This window comes from Ursus americanus, chromosome 2 (genome assembly GCF_024610735.1).
Source record: "Ursus americanus isolate L20-20 chromosome 2, mUrsAme1.1.p, whole genome shotgun sequence".
NCBI lineage: Eukaryota > Metazoa > Chordata > Mammalia > Carnivora > Ursidae > Ursus > Ursus americanus.
The window spans coordinates 97730788-97750268 of NC_142128.1; the positions used below are offsets into that span (position 1 = coordinate 97730788).

At 39.8% G+C, this 19481-nt stretch overlaps 1 protein-coding gene across 2 annotated transcripts in view; it reads right to left on the minus strand.

Moving 5' to 3' along the window:
* Positions 1–19481, minus strand: part of POU2F1 (POU class 2 homeobox 1) — a 176764-nt gene that overhangs the window by 12499 nt on the left and 144784 nt on the right. For both annotated transcript variants that reach the window (XM_045797322.2, XM_045797313.2), the window contains 5 exons: positions 18649–18794; positions 17239–17418; positions 15126–15231; positions 2876–3218; positions 2067–2155 (listed from right to left, as the gene is read on the minus strand). In XM_045797322.2, coding sequence (XP_045653278.2) covers positions 2067–2155; positions 2876–3218; positions 15126–15231; positions 17239–17418; positions 18649–18794 — 864 coding nt within the window. The remainder of the gene's footprint in view (positions 1–2066; positions 2156–2875; positions 3219–15125; positions 15232–17238; positions 17419–18648; positions 18795–19481) is intronic.

Below are 19481 nucleotides of genomic sequence, written 5' to 3' on the forward strand. Positions count from 1 at the left end.
GAATGTCTCTGGCTTCGGACATGATCATACAAAGAGCACAGATCGGTGAGACTTGGTGCAGCTTCAAGTTTTCCTGAGATTCTAGGCTTCCGGTCATAGAACAGTTGCAGAGCTTCCCAGAGACTGCTCGTTCTAATCTCAGCCAGCTGTGCCTGGGGAAGGAGCCTGTCTCTGTTGCATCACTACAGCCCCCAGGTACTCCCTCATCCAAGAGAAAAAATGATTCACCACAAATCTTATGCCAAAAAGAAATCCTTGTATAACAAAAAAGGTTTGTGGCCCTATCCATTTTACATATGATTTAGTAAATGAGAAAGCCAATATAATGTAAGGTAATTGTCATATGATGATTTCTAAGAAATACAGATTTGGTCATTCAGTCATCTGGGTGACCAAATTCCTTTTTCTCAGATAGATCTGGTCTACATTCACAGTTCCTGAAAACACTTCAGAGCCAAAAACGTGAAATGCGTGTCTTACTATCAGGGAAGGTGACTTTTGGACCCCACCCAAGGGCAAAGACTGGTTGCCCCTAGGATGAACCATGTGATCAGAGTGTTGGAACTTTCACTCCCACCCCCAGCCTCGTGGGAGGGGGAGGGGATGGAGTTCGAACGAGCCAAGGGCCAAGGGCCAAGGACTCAGTCAATCAGGGCTCTGTTATGAAGCCTCTGTAGAAACCCAAGAGGACAGCTTTCGGGTCTTTTTTGGAGAGCCTCCACTCTCGGAGAACTGGAGTATTTCCACCTGCCACTGAGCCAGGCCCCGAACTCCACAAGGACAGAAATTCCTCTGCTTGGGACCTCACCCTATGTTATCTTTTCATGTGGCTGTTGATTTGTATCTTTCATCATATCCTTTAATAAACTGATGAGCACAAGTGTTTTCCCTGAGGCCTGTGAGCCACTCTAGCAAAGTCACAGAATCAATCTAAGGAAGAGGTTGCTGGAACCTTCAATCTGTAACTGGTCAGAAGTACCAGTAACAACAGCCTGGGCTTGCAACTGGTGTCTGAAGGGGAAATGGGAGCAGTCTTGTAGGACTGAACCCTTAACCTGTGGAACCTGACGCGATCTCTAGGTAGACAGTATCAGAATTCATTTGAACTCTCAGATACCCTGCTGGTGTGGCAGAATTGCTTGGTGTTGGGGGTGGGGAAGGCATGGGGGAATTGGGTCCAGAAGCCTAGAAAGAGTAATCTAAGCCATGTCTTAGGTTTGTCTGTAACTCTCATTCTCCATAGTATACTGTAGAGATCGCATTCATGAAACACTAATCTTAATTGAGGTTGGCTAACAGCTTATTTTTGGCCCCAGGAACTCTCATTTAAGTACAAACCATTGAAATTTTAAGGAAAAAAAAAAAAACAACTCAAAACATTCTCTGATTAATACAGTGATGTCTCGAATTGTCTTCCTGAATCACGTAACATAGCATCTTTAGACACAAAGCTCAGAGCCAAACAAGGCAAACCCTTCCCTATATGGAATGAGTGGATTTAGACTGGATAGCGTGCTAAAGCCAACAGACCCATCTGGGCTTGGAAAAGAGACAATCCAAGAGAATATATGTTCTATACTGATGGGGCTATACAAAGGGCAGAACCTAACAATGGAAAGTACTCCGGAAGTCTGCATAATGTGCTTCAAGGTTAATTCATTACAGGACCTTCTCATATACGCCTCTCTTAGGGGTGGGGTTGGGGGCTAGGGAATTTTTCTTGGTCAAGTTTGCCTGGGGATGGGTCTTGGATGTCTACTTAGGTAAATTTATCAGGGGGGAATTCTGCCTCCAAATTTATTCACATAAGAAGATAAATACCAGCATAGGGTCCTGTTTTTTTTTTTATAATACTACAAATTAAGCATATTCCCTGTTCTTACAAATGAACACCTATACTGCTTGTAGAAACCTTTTTTACAAGGACATTTTCTTGGTTGTCAAGTTAGTCAGCGTTATCAATTCAACTCTCTCTCCCCATCGCCTTCACCTCCCCCAAAGCAAACTTCTCTCATTAAGAAGAAAAAAAAAAAAAAGAGTTAAGTCAGGCGAAAGATTCTACTAACCTTGAATAGTTGCCAGTGTACTGTTGCTCATGAGAGCTGGGCTGAGGGCGCCGCCCAGGGTCCCTGGATTGAGACTGAGTAAGGCACCTCTGTAAGGCCAAAAGAGCAGTCACTTTGTTACAATGCAGGCACATCCGTCAGCTTGACAATATACCCAAAAGGACAAGAAAAAGGAAAATACGGCTGGGGAAGTATAGGGAAATGTTTGTTATTCTCCGTATGAGAATGAGGGTTGCTCACTGCTTTCTCTGATGCTTACTTGTACAAAGCAAAGTGAGGATATGATCCACACAGGTTAACCTAAAACCCGCACAGTCACGTTCACTCTTCTTTGAATTACTTTATGCTTTTTTTTCCCCAAAACAAAACAAAAATGCCAGAGAAAGGAATATATTTACGAAGTAATCCTCATATGTTTGATAAAATAAAATTGGGAATCTTGTTACTCTATCGCTCGTCTGTGTCTGGGAATGGGAAAGGTGGCAGCTGAGAGAGTTTAATGGAGAATTCTGGGCTTTCTTCTTGGCCCCGTAACTCAGGCAGGTCAGCTCTGATGGCCCGGTGCTCTGTGTCTTCATCTGGAAATAACACCAGGATTACTGCTCTCCCAGGGCACTAGGAAAGTGCAGCCCAGCTATACCCACGACCCTCGAGCTACCCTAGAGCTGTTCCCAAGGGATGATGGCTTTGAAGAGATTTATGTATTCTGGGGGGGCATTTACGATGGTGATCAAGTCTCCCCTTCGAGTAACTCCGGGGGTGGCGCCTGGCTGTTTCTCGGCGGTGACCGAGGGGCGAACGCTGCTTACCCAGCTGCGAACTGCGAGGGTGCCATCAGGCCTGGGCTCAGGCCGGCCGCGGCAGCCATGGCAGCGAGACTGGCGTTGGCCGGCAACTGGGCGGCCCCTTGCAGGGCGGCGGCCGCTGCTGTTTGCAACCCTGACGCCGTCACCATCACCTGGCTGGTCCCAAGAGGAGAGGACAAAGTGGAGGTGGTCTGTGTGGTGCTGGTCTCACTGGCACTGGACGCCTCGGCGGTGGAGGCTGAGGCAGACGGGGAGGGACTCAACGACGGGGAGGTGACAGCGGAGGAAGCTGGCGGCGCTGTGGAAATGACGGTGGCAGTGTTGCTGGACGTGCTGTCTGTGGTGCCTGAAGGAGAACCAGAGGAGAAAGGGACCTTCTGTGGCAGTTTCTCCAAGAACCGTGGCTTTGTGCAGCCCTACTCTAGGCTCAGTGGTGAAAAATTCATCTATCAGCCAGTGATCTCTAAATGGGTCCTTTTTTGTTAACCTTGTTGAGCGATTTCATGGAAATTAATATTTTAGAACCGAAACCATGAACCTTACTTTCAGAGGCAAGAGCAATCAAGGAGCCGTGGAAGAAACGGAGAATACAGTTTTCTATTTCCAACCTCCTATTCAAAAAATAAAAGAAGGAATCAAGAGACTCTAACTACGAAATACAAGCATATCAGCAAAACAATCCTTGCTTCTGAAAAGCATCTTCATCAGAAATCTTAGTCGTCTCTATAGAAAAATCTAACAAGACAATGAAGGCAAGAAAAACGAAAAGTTACATATTTTTCTAAAGTTAAGTGTCAATAATAACATCTGCAGAAATAGTACGAAAATAACTACGGGCCTATGTCTAGATGCCTTCTTTGCACTGAAAAACTTAAGCAGCTATTCTGTAATGAAAATCAGCTCTCAAAAAGCCTACTGTAAACATTTTCTTATTCATGGAAGCAATAACACGCAAGGACATTATGAATCTCATAAAAGCATGAGAAATGAAGCTTTAGGAAATTGTTATTTGAGAGAACTTAAAAAAAAAAAAATCGAGATGCCCAAACTTCTTTTTGAAGTAAGGAGAACAACAAACACTTGTATACAAACAACTAATCGACATTATAAATATCACTGGTGAAAACCAGAACACATTCACTGGAATTATTTAATCTTCGAGATCAATGTTATCTAACAGAAACATAATAAATATGTAATTTAGAATTTTCTAGTGGTCCTACTGAAAATATTAAAAAGAAACAGGTTAAATTATTTCCACAGTATTGTCATTTTAACATGAAGTCAGTCTCAGAAAAGTATTTTTTTTCCATACCAAGTCTTTGAAAATGGTGTGTAGTTTACGCTTACGGCACATCTCAATTTGAACCAGCCCCATTATATGTGTTTAAAAAGCACACGTGGCTAGTCCTGCCACGCAGGCCGGCACAGCGCTAAAACATGTCTAGAAGTTAGGCCTGTTGAGTCACAAAGGCAAGTGTGACGAAAAGAATGTAGTCTCTTTGCCCAAAGTAGAAATGACTCATCAGGCAGTCACAGGATAGAAAACCTTCCATAAAGCAGATGCCAGCTGTCCCCAGTGAGCTGTAACTCTGAAGCTATTTACAGAAGGCAATACAGAACAGGCCCTCGATGTCAGTTCTCAGTCAATGCCACATATCACAAACACAGGCTGCCGACACCAGCTGGAACTTAATTTACCGAAACTCACTATGTTCTCGGGTATCACCGGCCATATATATGTATAAACACCGGCCATATACATGTATAAAGCAGAACCTAAGCGTTATTTTCTCAGGACAGAAAACTCAAAAAGACAAAAAGCATCTATAAATTTTCAGTATAATACTTCTGTGAGGTATAAAAGACTTGATACATTATAGAAGAACTAGACCAATCAAAATAAATATTTCAAACCCATAAACACATTGGAACAAAGACCTTACATAAAAGATAACTTTTTTGGTGCTAAAATCTATCACTAAGCTGAAGAAGACTCTCTCCTAAAAAATTCAGTTTTGTCCTCCTAAAATCTATTTTCGAGCCTTCTGGTCTATACTAAGAACATCTAGTCATCTGTTCTCATTTGAACTCTAAGGAAGTGTTTCTTTCACACATCATGGAGCTGGGAGGAAATCAGACATCATCTGTTTCGGTACTGACTCCACTCCTCCTGCCCCCCATACTGCTGCAGAGAAGTGTTACGTGGTCTCCGTACATCCCGTGAACATATCTTTCTTATTGCTAATCAACACGAAGGGACCATTTACTCCTCTTTCTCCCTTCTCAAAAATAGATAAAATTCCCTCTTTATTGCTGTTGTCCCTAAATACAACCGCACCTGGGTGGGTATCATTAATCATGGCCCCATTGTTGTCTCTGAGCCCCTGACGCCGTGCTGGGTCCTATGCTGGGAAGAGTCACACTCTTCCACTTGGATACCTGTAAGAACTGCCCCTCGTTCCATTTAGAAAGGCAAACGTCTTTTCTCATTTCTCTTGCACTACTAAGAGATTTCAATGCACTTTTCAACCTTTTCTTGCCTAATTTCTCACCTTATCCACCCTGATTTTATCTATGGGCAACACTTCCCTTTCAAAGTTCTGAAACTGTCCATTTCCATAAGACCCCTTATCTTGAGGTCAAAGACTTAAAATAAGCTTTTTTTTCACTCTCCACTACCGCTGCTTTCAGACAGACCATTCAGCGTCACTCTCTTAAAATCCCCTATATGTACAAACAAAGTCCCAGTCATCCTCAGCAGTAAAGTGAACCTGGGCTAGCCGACGACTCCAAAAACCACTCCCAGGTGTTTTTTTCTGGTTGTCATCCTTTAACCACATTCCAGGTGTTTTCAGTAAGAATATGTCGTACGAGCATTAGTAATTTTCAAATAAATTCTCCTAGCTTGTGAATCACATTTTATTTTTTTATTTTATTTTTATAGATTTTATTTATTTATTTGAGAGAGCATGCGAGCGAGCACACAAGCAGGGGGAGCGGCGGGCAGAGGCAGAGGGAGAAGCCGACTCCTCCTCTCCTGAGAAGGGAGCTGGACGCAGGGCTCGATCCCAGGCCTCTGGGATCATGACCCTGAGCCGAAGGCTTAACGACTGAGCCACCCAGGTGCCCTGTGAGTCATATTTTAATCAACATTTTATGGCCTTATATTTTTGGCAACATAATTACTTGGGCAACTTTGACCAGAGAACTGATGTTGGCTGAGCTTCAGTGTCCTCAACAGCAAAGTAAGCTGCCAGCACCCACCTCGAAGGTTAGCAGGAAGTTACACGCCAGAATATATAGTGTTTGGCACATCCTCTCACTTCCCGTCTCATCTTTTTTTTTTTTTAAATACAATTTTTGAGGCATAATTTATATATCAGAAAATTCTCCCACTTTAAATGTAAAATACAATGGTTTCTAATACATTTACAAAGCCGTACAACTATCACCCACTGCACCCAGTATGACACTAGCACTACACAGACAAGATCCCCTGTGCCTGTTTGCAGCCGCACCCCTCTCCCACCTACAGCCCTCCTCGTCATCTGCTTTTCTCTCTACAGATTTACGTTTCAGGACACTTGACATAAATGGAATCATACGACTTGTGATCTTTTTCATCTGGCTTCTTTCAGTTAGCATACTGTTTTCAAGGTTTATCCACGTTGTAGCACAAATCAATACCTCCTTTTTCTGGCTGGAAAGTATTCCACTGCATGGGCAGACCACATCGTGTTTACTGATTCACCACTTAATGGGCATCGGCTTGTTTCCAGTATTTGCTTATTATGAATAATGCTGCTATGATCATCCGCACCAAGGTTTTGTGTGGGCATGCTTTCATTTCTCTTGGGGACTTACCAGGCAAAATGATAAATTTACATTTAACTTTTAAGACACTGCCGAAGTGTTTTCCAAAAGGGCTGTGTATCATTCTACATTACCCCAGCAAAGCATGAGGGTTCCAGGCCAGCAGTTATTATTTTTGGTCTTTTTGATGATAGCCATTATATAGTGAGTCTGAAATAATATCTACACAGTTTTAATTTGCAATTCTCTAATGAGTTATAAGGTTGAGTATCTTTTCAAGTGCTTGTTAGTCATTTCTATATGTTCTTTGGCATTATGTATATTAAAAGCTTTTGCCCTTCTAAAAATGAGGTTGTTTATATTTTTACTACTTAATTGTAAGTTATTTATACGCTCTAGACATAGTTCCTTTATCAGGTATATGATTTGCAATGTTTTCTCCAAGTCTGTGGGTGTCTTTTCATTTTCTTAAAATGTCTTCTAAAGTACAGAAGATTCTGCTTTTAATAAATTCCAATTTATCATACTTTTTTCTTCTATAGATTGTGTTTGGTGCTGTGTCTACAAACTCTTTGCCTAACCCGAGGTCATAAAAATTTTCTATTTGTTTTCTAAAAATTTTATTTCTTACATTTAGACCTTTGATACTTTCTTCCTAATTTTTGTGCATGGTATCAGGAAAGATCTAAATTCATCTTCATGAATGTGGACATCCAATTGTCTCAGAACCAGCTGGTGAAGAGTAGCTTTTTGCTACTGAACTGCTTTGGTACCTCGGTCAAAAGTCAGCAGAGCATAAATTTAAAGGTTTGTTTCTGGACTCTTCATTAATCTATTGTCTGTCCTCATGCTGGTAGCATACTGTGTTTATTACATAGCTTTATCCTATGCTCTGAAATCAGGATATTTAAGTCCTCCAACTTCCTTCTTTTTCAAAATTGTTTTGGCTATTCTGGGTCCCTTCCATATATATTTTAGAATGAATTTATCAGGATAATTACTGCAAAAAAATTGCTACAATTTTTACTACAATTGTATGAGTCTATAGATCAATTCAGAGAATACTATCATCTTAAAAATACTGAGTCTTCTAAACCATGAACACGGAATATCTCCGCTTATTTAGACTTTCTTTAATTTCTCTCAGCAAACTGTAGTTTTCACTGTATAAGTCTTGCACTTCTTTTGTTAGATTTATTCCCAAGTATTTTATTCTTTTTGAAGCTACTGTGAATAAAACTATTTTTGTAATTTCAGTTTTGGACTGCTCGCTGATAGTATATCCAAATACAACTGATTTTTATATGTCGATCTTGCATCCTGCAGCAACACTAAATTCATTTATTAGTCCTAGTAGGTTTTTTGCTGTGTGGATACACACATACACATACATACATATAATAACGCAAATAAGGAGTTTAACTTCCTCCCCTTCAAATTGGATATTTTTCATTTTTCCCCTTTGTTAAACGGGCTATAACCCCTAGTACAATGTTAATCCGTCTACAAGAGCTTGCTTTGTTCCCAGTTTTAGGGGAAAGCATTCAGTCTTTCACCATGAAGTATGCTGTTAGCTGCAGGTTTTTAACAGATGCTCTTTATTCTCTACCAGGTGAGGACGTTCTCTTCTATTCCAGGTTTTTATTATGAATGGGTGTTGGATTTTGTCAAATGCTTTTCCTGTATCTACCGAGATGCTCATGTGGTTCTGGTCTTTTCTTCTGTTGCTGTGCTGCATTACATTACCTGGTTTTCAGTTATTATTAAACCAACCGTACATTCCTGGGACAAGTCCCCCTTGGTGGTGATGTATAATCTTTTCTGTATGTTACTGGATTCGATTTGCTAAAATTTGCTGAGTGCTTTTGTGTATATTTATTCTCAGAAGGCATAGGGGCCTATAATTTTTTTGGGGGGGTATCTTTGTCTGGCTTTAGTATCAAGGTAATATTGGCTTCATATGATGAGCTGTCCTTCCTCTATCTTCTGGAAGAGACAGCTGAAGATTAACTTCATTTCTTCTTTAAATATCTGACAGAATTCACTGCTAAAGCCATCTGGGCCTAAGCTTTTCTTTTTGGAAAGGCTTTACATTAATGATTCATTTACTTTGCTTGCTTTAAGTCTATTTAAGTTTTCTTTTTTTTTTTTGAGTTTGGATAATCTGTGTCTTTCTCAGAATTTATCCATTTCATCTAAATTGCATTATTTTTTTTGGGCATAAAGTTATTCATAATATTCCAGTATGCCACACAATGCTCCAATTCCATTCCTAAATATATGCCCAAGAGAACAGACAACATGTCCACATAAAAACCTACACACAAATGCTCACAGCAGCAATATTCAAAATGGCCCAAAACTGAAAGCAACTCAAATGTCCATCAATTCATAAATGATACACAAAATGTGTGATAGCCATAGAATTAAATATCACACAACCATAAAAAAGGAATGAAGTACTGATATATTCCACAAGATGGATAAACCTTGGAAAATGTTACACTAAATGGAAGAAGCCAGACACAGAAGACCATATAATGTATTATTCTATTTGTATGAAAATCTCCAAAACTAGCATATCTGCAGAGACAGGGTGGACCAGCCAGGAGTAGGGTGAGGAGTCAATGGGGAGGGACTGCTAATGGGTTTGGGGTTGCATATGGTTATGAAATAATGTTTTGGGAAAAAACTGGGGCAGAGCATGTTGAGTTGAGATTATTAAAGGCTGTTGAATTTGTGTCTTTGAGACACATCAGAACACATGTCTTTCTGGGGGAGTACAGTCATGATCATTCTTGTATCTATTCTAGGAAAGCTTACCAGGGAGCTATACTGTGCCAAGCACTACGCTAAATACTGGAAAAGAAAAGCAACTGTGTCAATAAGACAAGATTTCTCTTAGAAGATGGTAAACTGAGGAAATGGTTTTTTCCTCCTCGTTTCTAAAATCCTATTCCAAATGATGGTAAAGGAAAAAGGAAGTAAGAGCTCTGGGGACAGATATCAGAGGACTTGAGATTTTGACAGACTTGCAGAAATGAGAAAGAGGTTGAAATTTGGTGGTAGGGAAACCAGCTTGAGTCCAGAAGGGCACAGAGGATAACTATGACAGAACTGAGAGCTACTCACCTCAACAGAGCCCTGAGGAGAGTCCAAGCTCAGAGTTGTCAGAAAAAGAGAATTACAATAGAAGGGAACGGCATTATTCTGAAAAGAACTTTCTGTATAGTCCTGACTTTTGAAACCAGTGTTTGATGATATGCTATTATCTCGTAGACTTAAAAAAAAAAAATCATAAGGATGAGAGGAAGAAGAACACTTATACTGAATACAAGCAAAACAAACTGAATTTCAAATGAATAATGTAACTATGCTGAAGAGGAGACAGAAAGAACTAACCCAAACAACTTCTGAACACAGTATCTGGACTATACACCTTCAGGTTAAAGACAAGAACTCTAAACAAACATGGATCTCAAATTAGTAGGCCTTTTCTGTTTAGAGGCATGGGTCAGCAATTTTAAAACCACTTTGTTTTCACTACGGGATTGAGCAATTAAGTAACAGTAGTATTGATAATAGGAGCCAGGCTGCTCATTGTCACTGTGAAGGGAGTTAACATATGGAAAAAGGTAAGGATAGAAAAGAATAAACTATAGGGCGTTGGGCTGAATTGGAGATATCAGTATGAACTCATGGATTTTACTAAAAGTAGATAAAGAAAAATGCATATAGACATGTATGGATCTATATATAAAAATAAATTTACATGTGTCTGTCCAAACACACATACTATTGTATGTATATGCACACGTATGTCTATTTCTATTGAGATGCCCTCACAGCAATGACAACCCAATATCAATAAAGGCATCTATATCTTGGTGTCTACACACCTTTCCTCACTAAAAAGAATTAGGGATTTTTGAAGAAATGGCTGGTTTGAAGCCTGGAGCAGAGAAACTTTAAGATGAGGCTAAACATCTTGTGCCAAAAAATAAGGAAGCGGGGCGCCTGGGTGGCTCAGTCGTTAAGCATCTGCCTTCGGCTCAGGGCGTGATCCCGGCGTTATGGGATCGAGCCCCACATCAGGCTCCTCCGCTGGGAGCCTGCTTCTTCCTCTCCCACTCCCCCTGCTTGTGTTCCCTCTCTCGCTGGCTGTCTCTCTCTCTGTCAAATAAATAAATAAAATATTAAAAAAAAAAAAAAAAAAAAAAGGAAGCACTCAAAGAATGTTAGGGACGTGTCGAGAAAGTACAAGAGCCACCACCGAGGGGCTCCCCCTGGCAAACTGAAGAACAATTTGAACATTAAAATAAAAAGTGATAGTAGGATTCTAACCTACTGAATACAGAAAGGACATCTGAGTCCATACTGATATAGACAGAGAAATAGGGGAACAGGAAAAGTACATCCTTACAGTTGAAAGGCAACTAATAAACGAAGAAGAAACGATAGGATTATTTGAGAATCATAATAACAGATCCATGCAAAAATCGTCAATGGACACTAGTGGGCAAAGGTTTGAAAACAAACCCAGGATATCTGTAGTCTCAAATTTGCCATTTACTAGCTGTGAAGAGTAAAATAATAACTACAAATGAAAAACCCTGACGTATACCACCTTAATATAATTACCGAAGTCAATACCACCAGTAGTGGGACACACCAGCATGTGTGTTCATATCATGCAAAGGAGGACCCAACATCACTTCTGTGGTCTTCTTGCCCAAAGTGCATAATCTGAATCTAATCACGAAGAAACGTCAAACAAAACATCTACAAAATAAAGAGCTACATTCCTCAGAAAATCAATGTCCTCAAATATAAAGAAAGACTCATATTGTCCCCAATTTAAGACGACTAAAGAGACACAGCAACTGAATGCAATGCATGATTTAAGATTTCCTTTTGCTATAAGAGACAGTATTGGCACATCTGGCAAAATATGACTGTGAATTGTTTACTAGATATTAGGACCGAGTCAATGTTAATTTCCTGATTTCTTTTTTTTTTAAATATATATATATTTTTAAAAGATTTTTTTATTTATTTATTCGACAGAGATAGAGACAGCCAGCGAGAGAGGGAACACAAGCAGGGGGAATGGGAGAGGAAGAAGCAGGCTCATAGCGGAGGAGCCTGATGTGGGGCTCGATCCCATAACGCCAGGATCACGCCCTGAGCCGGAGGCAGAGGCTTAACCGCTGTGCCACCCAGGCACCCCAATTTCCTGATTTCTGATAACTGTATTCCGGCTATATACGGTAATTTCTTGTTTTTTAGAAAATACACAATGAAGTAGGGATAAAGTAGCATGTCTACAACTTACTCTTAAAACAGTTCAGAAAAACATCACATACATAGAAAGAGAAAAAGAAGAGAAAAAGCAAATACAGTAAGATTTTCCCATTTGGAGAATCTAAGGGAAGAGACGTGGGATTTCTCTGAACTATTCTTATAATTTTTCTGTAAATCTGAAATTACGTAAAAATAAAGAATTAAAAAATAAGTATGTACAAAGGTTCTCATTATAGCATTATTTATAACAGTGAAAACTTCATTCCTTTAATAATTAGTTACTGAGTATCATGGTGTGCTAGACACGAGGGATACCATGTTGAATAAGCAAGACCAGTTATGTGGTTCAGAGACTGAGGGGTTTCTTGGGATGCAAGATTTGCGGGACTCAAACTGAAAAAGCTGGTCATTCTAGGTAGAAGTGAGCCATGATGGCACCATATGGAAATGTTTACAAAGTTTTGATACAACCGTTCAATACAATCATAAGTAGAAAGGTAAAAACTATAACAGGGGTAACACTTATTGTAAGATAAGAAATTTAAAAAAAACTAGGACACACTAAACACTATTAGAATCGTACATATATATATATAAAAGATTTAGAGGCAAAATAAGAAGAGCTCATTGGGATTATTTTTCCTATTTGAGTTTCCGATAATGTTCAATTTTTTTAAGAACTGAAGAAAAAATTCATTCCAAAAAAGTTACCAACACTTCATTTTTTTTTTTTTTTAAAGATTTTATTTATTTATTTGATAGAGAGACAGCCAGCGAGAGAGGGAACACAAGCAGGGGGAGTGGGAGAGGAAGAAGCAGGCTCACAGCAGAGGAGCCTGATGTGGGGCTCGATCCCATAACGCCGGGATCACGCCCTGAGCCGAAGGCAGACCCTAATGACTGCGCCACCCAGGCGCCCCCCAACACTTCATTTTTTATTTATTTTTTTTAAGTAGGCTCCATGGGAGGCTTGAACTCACGACTCTGAGATCAAGACCTGAGCTGAGATCAAGAGTCGGTCACTTAACCGACTGAGCCACCCAGGCACCCCAGTTACCAACATTTTAGAAAGTAGTTATAATTAAATGCACACAAATGGGCTGAGCAGCTGAGCTCAGGAAAATGTCATTGGTCAATTAGGACCATCAAAAACTGACAGAAGATTTTTAGCTAGTTTTGTGTATGTGTATCTCCTAAAAATTACCTTCCATTTCAGATTTTTGCCACATTTTTAGAAAATCTGCAAAGCTGCTTGTTCTATTAAGTTCTATTTGAACTATAAGGAATTGTTCTGCAAAAGACGGTATCTTTAGGCCTAATGTAATATGACTTATAATTTGTTGGGAAGGAGAAGTTCAGTTTATAATTTAACAGGTGATGGCAGGCAGGGTGGACGGTGAGTTCCTTAAAGTCCAGGATTTCACGTTCCCAGTGCCCAAAACAAGAGCAACCAATCACCAACAGTTTGCTTACTAATCCGAAATGCTGAATACTCTACACTCTCAAACATGGGTTTTTGTTTGTTTGTTTTTTTTTAAGATTTTATTTATTTATTTGACACAGACAGAGAGACAGCCAGCGAGAGAGGGAACACAAGCAGGGGGAGTGGGAGAGGAAGAAGCAGGCTCCCAGCGGAGCAGGGAGCCAAATGTGGGGCTCGATCCCAGGACCCTGGGATCACGCCCTGAGCCGAAGGCAGACGCTTAACGACTGAGCCACCCAGCTGCCCCAAACATGGGGGTTCTTACCTTATAATCTCTACTCCTAAGGCATCCAAAAATGGCTCGACTGATGGGAGTTGTCATGTATGAACCTCCTTATATTTTACTAAAAATTGTGGGTATGTCTATTTTGTGAGGGGTAAGTTTAAAGCTTTCATCAAAATTTCCAGGAGCTCTAAAACCCAAAAAGGTCAAAAAGTACTATTCTAGGGGTGCCTGGGTGGCTCAGTCAGTTAAGCACCCAACTCTTGATCTCAGCCCAGGTCTTGATCTCAGGGTGGTAAGTTCAAGCCCTGCATTGGGCTCTACTTTAAGCCTACTTAAAAAAAAAAAAAAAAAAGTGCTACTCTAAATAAATAAAATTATGAGATTTCCTAACAACTTAGAAATTTAATAACTATATAAAGTCATTCAGTTAGATCACAGAACCAAAGAAGTGTTATAACAAACTTAAAACATGAGTGAAGACGATCAAATTCCTCAACTCTAGGTTAAACTGAAGCTTGATTGTGAAATACCACAAATCCATTCGGGGGTTCACTAGCAGATCATCAACCTGGTGAATAATTACAGAATGCCTTATGCATCACATATCACTAAAAAACTTCTGATGACAACACTCAGTTATTTTAAATGTACTTGGGAAATGTGCTGTTTTAAAGGAGGCCTAAGGAAAAAGAATTATTTGTTCATTTTATAGTGAATGTGTCAGGCACTAACCTAGACACTGAGATTGCAAAAAGAATATTCAGATCTTTTGAGAAGTGTAAAGTCTATTGGAAAAGACAAAAGTATAAAAATATAGTCATTTATAATACACACAGGTGGAAATGAACAGTTTCCTGGGAAAGCAAGAGTATTTCTAGAAAGAACTGATACCTAAGCTGGAGGAGTGTGTCATGCTATCGGAGAGAAGTGCAGGCTGGGATAACATTTTTGGCAGTGGGGATGTTTACACAAAGGCACGGAAGGAATCTTCCTGTGTGTTGAGGATGGAAGGGAGAAAAGACTAGTGGAAGATAAGATCCAGACTGAAAATAACCTTCTATGAACTGATGATGAACTTGGATGCTTTCCTGAATACAAAAAGCTGCAGCCACTGAAGGTTTTTAAGGAGTTACTTGAAAAAAAGTTGTGAGTTTTGAGAGGTAAGTCTGGGAACAATGTAGAAGATAAGAGTAATGTGGGAAAGAACAAAACAGATCAGGAAACCTTTATGTGAAAGTATTCTTTCTGACAAAATTAATTATGCTCATTTTTTGGAGTTCAGGTTTTCATATATGACTTTTCAAAAAAAAGCAATAGGTATTTCTAGTTAGAGCCTGAATTCACAATTTAATTCACAATTCTCAGAGAGACCTGTCATGGGCCTACCGTTTGCTGGCCAGCCGCAGGGCCAGGCTGCTGCTTACCTGTAACAGAGAGGTTAGTCACCGCAGCGCTGGTCAGCGGGAGAACTGGATTGACGGTGAGGGTCGTTGCCGCACTGCTCGTCACAAGGCTTGGCGTGGTTGCCACCTAGAGGTCAGAAATGAAAATATGCAAAAGCATTTTTAGAAAATAAAAAAATTTAAATCAATATTGAAGATGTATTTTGCCTATAAAAATTTTTAAATTCCAGATACAACAGAATTTAAAGGGCCTAAGAGGAAATAATTTTATAATCATCTTTTGATCTTCGAATTGAGAAAATAGACATGTTCACAGGCTGCTATTAGAAGATGGTTTTCTCTGATAGGAGAAATCACTTTGCCCGGGTTTAAAAAAAGTAATAAAAAACATTTCTAAATTTCAAATAATGTGAAGTCAGACAGACTCCAAGTAAGTAAGGAATATTCTACTAACTATCAACTTAATCTACACAAGACAACTATTCAATAGGATCAGAGTATCAGGGGTTCTTGGACTGCTTTTATTTTTGGTCATGTGGGGACAAGACTGCATTGTTTTTTATTTTAATGAAATGATATTATGGAAAGAATGTGAAGCAAAATTTTAAAAAGCTGACAGCTTCTCTTTGAAATAACATAAGATACTTCCACAGTTTTGTAAGAAATACTGTCTTCCTTTTAGTACAAATGAATCCAAAACACAAAACAGCCACCTACAGAAAACAGAACTGAATCTAATGACTATCTTTTTCATAACTACTATGTCACGAACTTCGTGATTAAAGCCCAACCATTCAACAACCACTGCCTTTCCTTAACAACCAGTACGTGCTCTTAATGATGACTTAAGTTTAAAAAAGCATCCAAGGGGCGCCTGGGTGGCTTAGTTGGTTGAGTGTCTGCCTTTGGCTCAGGCCGTGGTCCCGGGATCCTGGAGTCAAGCCCCACATCAGGCTCCTTGCTCAGGAGCCTGCTTCTCCCTCTCCCTCTGCTGCTCCCCCTGCTTGTGCTCTCTCCCTCTCTCTCTCGAATAAATAAATAAATATCTAAAAAATAAATACATAAAAAGCATCCCAGTATAGAATGATATTCAAATACAACAGAAACAAATGAACAAGGAAAGATCAGAAATGCAAACCCAACATTCTTCTTATCTGTGGAATCCTGGTTGGAAATATGGAGTCCCATGTGCCATCATCCTTAACATCAAGAGAGTACATGAGCACTGCATGTCCCCTCAGTCTAGAATACTATTCCAAAGCAATGTGTGGAAGTGCCTCAGTGAGGTTATCAATGAAAGGCCCCACATATGTTGGAGAGTGAACACGTGAGATGGTTGAATTTATACAAGTTATCTGGGAATTTACTGTCACTTCCTCATGTAAGTTCAATAAACTGGGCTTTAAAACCCAACATGAATATAGGGGCGCCTGGGTGGCTTAGCTGGTTAAGCGTCCAACTCTTGATTTCCGCTCAGGTCGTGATCTCAGGGTTGTGAGACTGAGCCCTGTGTTGGATCCATGCTGAGTGGGGAGTCTGCTTGAGATTCTCTCCCTTTCCTCCCCCCTCATGCCCACTCCCTCTCAAAACAAAACAACTACAAAAACCCCCAAAACCCAACATGAATGAAAAGCAACTAAAGCCTTTTTTTAGGTAATTGGAATCCAGCAAATCTGCTCCCATAGTTACAGAGTAACCTAATAAACTACATCAGAGAAGAGAATACTGGAACCACCATGAAACAGGAAAGAATTAAAATTGTTCACTTTAAAAAAGAAAGATCACTAAGTTCTTGGCTTAATGACAACATGAGATTTAATTACTTTAGTAGCATTTTTTTTTTTAAACTTTCTGTCTCTCTCTCTTTTTTTTTTTAGATTTTATTTATTTATTTGTCAGAGAGTAAGAGACAAGCAGGGGGAAAAGCAGGCTCCCTACAGACGCTTAACCAACTGAGCCATCCAGGCATCCCACTTTAGTAACATTTAAAATACAAATTTATATATACTTACTCAACATGAATATATATATATACACAATAAATTACTATTACGAAATAAGTCAATTTCACAGATCATTTGTAAAATTATAAAAATTAGTCCTTTAGCTTGCATCCTCTATTTTTTATCCTTACCAGTGAGGTTGGACTGGGGAAAATTGCTTTGATAGGTGAGCTGCTGGTCCCACCACTGCTTGGTGGGTTGATTCTTTTTTCTTTCTGGCGGCGGTTACAAAACCAAACACGAATCACCTCCTTTTCCATACTGAGCTGATCAGCAATCATGGTGATCTCTTCCGAGGTAGGCTTTTGATTCTAAAGGGGGGAAAAAAATCACCTTTTGGAAAAACTTTTTATTTTTTTAATTAAAAAAATTTTTTTGGGGGGGAGGATAACTTTGTAAACTACTGACATAAATAAACAAATGGAGAGGGACAAATCAGAGAATGAAGCTGGGATATATACGACCATACTGACCCGCTTTTAACAAAGAACTTCTATAAACATTCTAATGAACATCTATTTATTAAACTTATTCATATTAACTAAGAATAAGTTATTCCTTTTTTTTTTTTAAGATTTTATTTATTTATTTGTCAGAGAGAGAGAGAGAGAGCGCACAAGCAGGGGGAGGGGCAGTCAGAAGGAGCAGCAGACTCCCAGCTGCGCAAGGAGCCTACCGCAGGACTCAATCCTGGGACCCTGAGATCATGACCTGAGCCGAAGGCAGGAGCTTAAACACCGAGCCACCCAGGTGCCCCAAGAATAAGTTATTCTTGAGTATTTTTTTTCTTAAGGGCTATTAATCTTGAATAAAATTCATAATCAATATAAATTTATATATTAGCAGGAATTTACGAGTTTCTCAGTGCCTCATGCACGTGCTTCTACTAGGACGATGAGGTAGGCAATAAGCCTCAGGGGCAGGAAAGGCAGGTGTTTCACAGATAAAGGGACTTCAGCATAAGAAATCAAGTCACTTGACCCATCACACAGTTACTAAGAGCGGTAAAATGGATACAGATTCCTGAGTCAATGTTCCTTCCACTGTGCTCAAGCCTTTTTTAAATTAGAGACGTCAAAATTTTATTGGAAGCTCTGATTGTGATATTCCCGGGGCAATAACAAACAAACAAACAAACAAACAAACAAACAAACAAACAAACAAGAGGCCAAACAGCTGTTGGAACGAACTTGAACTACTGACATCCAAGGCCTACAGTGTTCTAGTCCCAAACCACTACTGGAGGCACACAGACACTGTGTCGCCGGATCTACCTCCTGGTTTTTCCTCCCTGGATGCCTTGGCTTGTGCATTTCCTCTGCTTCCGGTCACACTGGGGCTCACACGGTCGTGAGCCTGCACTCTCCTGAACCCGGACGTGCTCCGGTTCGGTTTCCGATGTTCACTAACTGGCTTTGTCTATTGCTCTCCACTATGTTAGAAGCATCTATAAGGACTGAGGCCGGCAAGCCCGTCTTTTATCATCTATAGCACCTAATATTACACAGACAATCACATGTCTGTGAAAAGTAAAAACTAACCTCCAAGAAACTCTTCTCTAAGGCCACACGGATGTTGGTCTCTATGCTGGTGCGTTTCTTTCTCCTACGGTTCAAGCCTTCCATTCCCAGCCCTGGAGAATTCAGGGCACTTGGGCTGGAGAGACCTGAATCAGATGAGAGGTTCTCTGTAAGGAAGAAGAAAACACAGAAATCAAGTTAGTGGAGCATGATTCATGCATATTATACATTTATTAACAACAACAAAACTGACCGGAACATGTTAAGTTTAAAAGCAAGCATGGAAGGGTTTTCATAACCTACATTAAAACATCATTCATACCATAGATCTTTCTAAATTCTTTAAAGTTTAAACAAGGTTCTGTCATTTAATAGTCTAATGACCCTGGTCGTGTCATAGACATCTCTGCGTTTCTTTGCACTGTTCGTAGAATCAGATATTCTGACCTGTGGAACTCAGTAAGATTACAGATGCTGAGGCCGCATCCAGAGTTATGGAAGCAGACTGTCCCAGGGTGGATATTACAGGTTTGTCTTTTCCAGAGACCTGACTTTGGTTCCCATCTATAACGAGAACTACAGTCTAGGAGATCTCTGTGGCTCCTTACAGCTCTCACAGCCTATGATTCTGTGACTCAACATCCAAATTTTTCAAAAGGAACTCTCAGTACAAAAGACTTAGTTAAAACTAGCAGCTCAGCTTTTTATGTATGAAATATGTGGTCATTTTTAATAACAAAAGCAAAAATATGATCAATAATAAGTTTATGATAATTCATCAAAGAAGAACCTATAAATTTGTTTTTCAAATGTCTCTAAATGCATATGATTTCTTATCCTCTTCCTCCAACTAC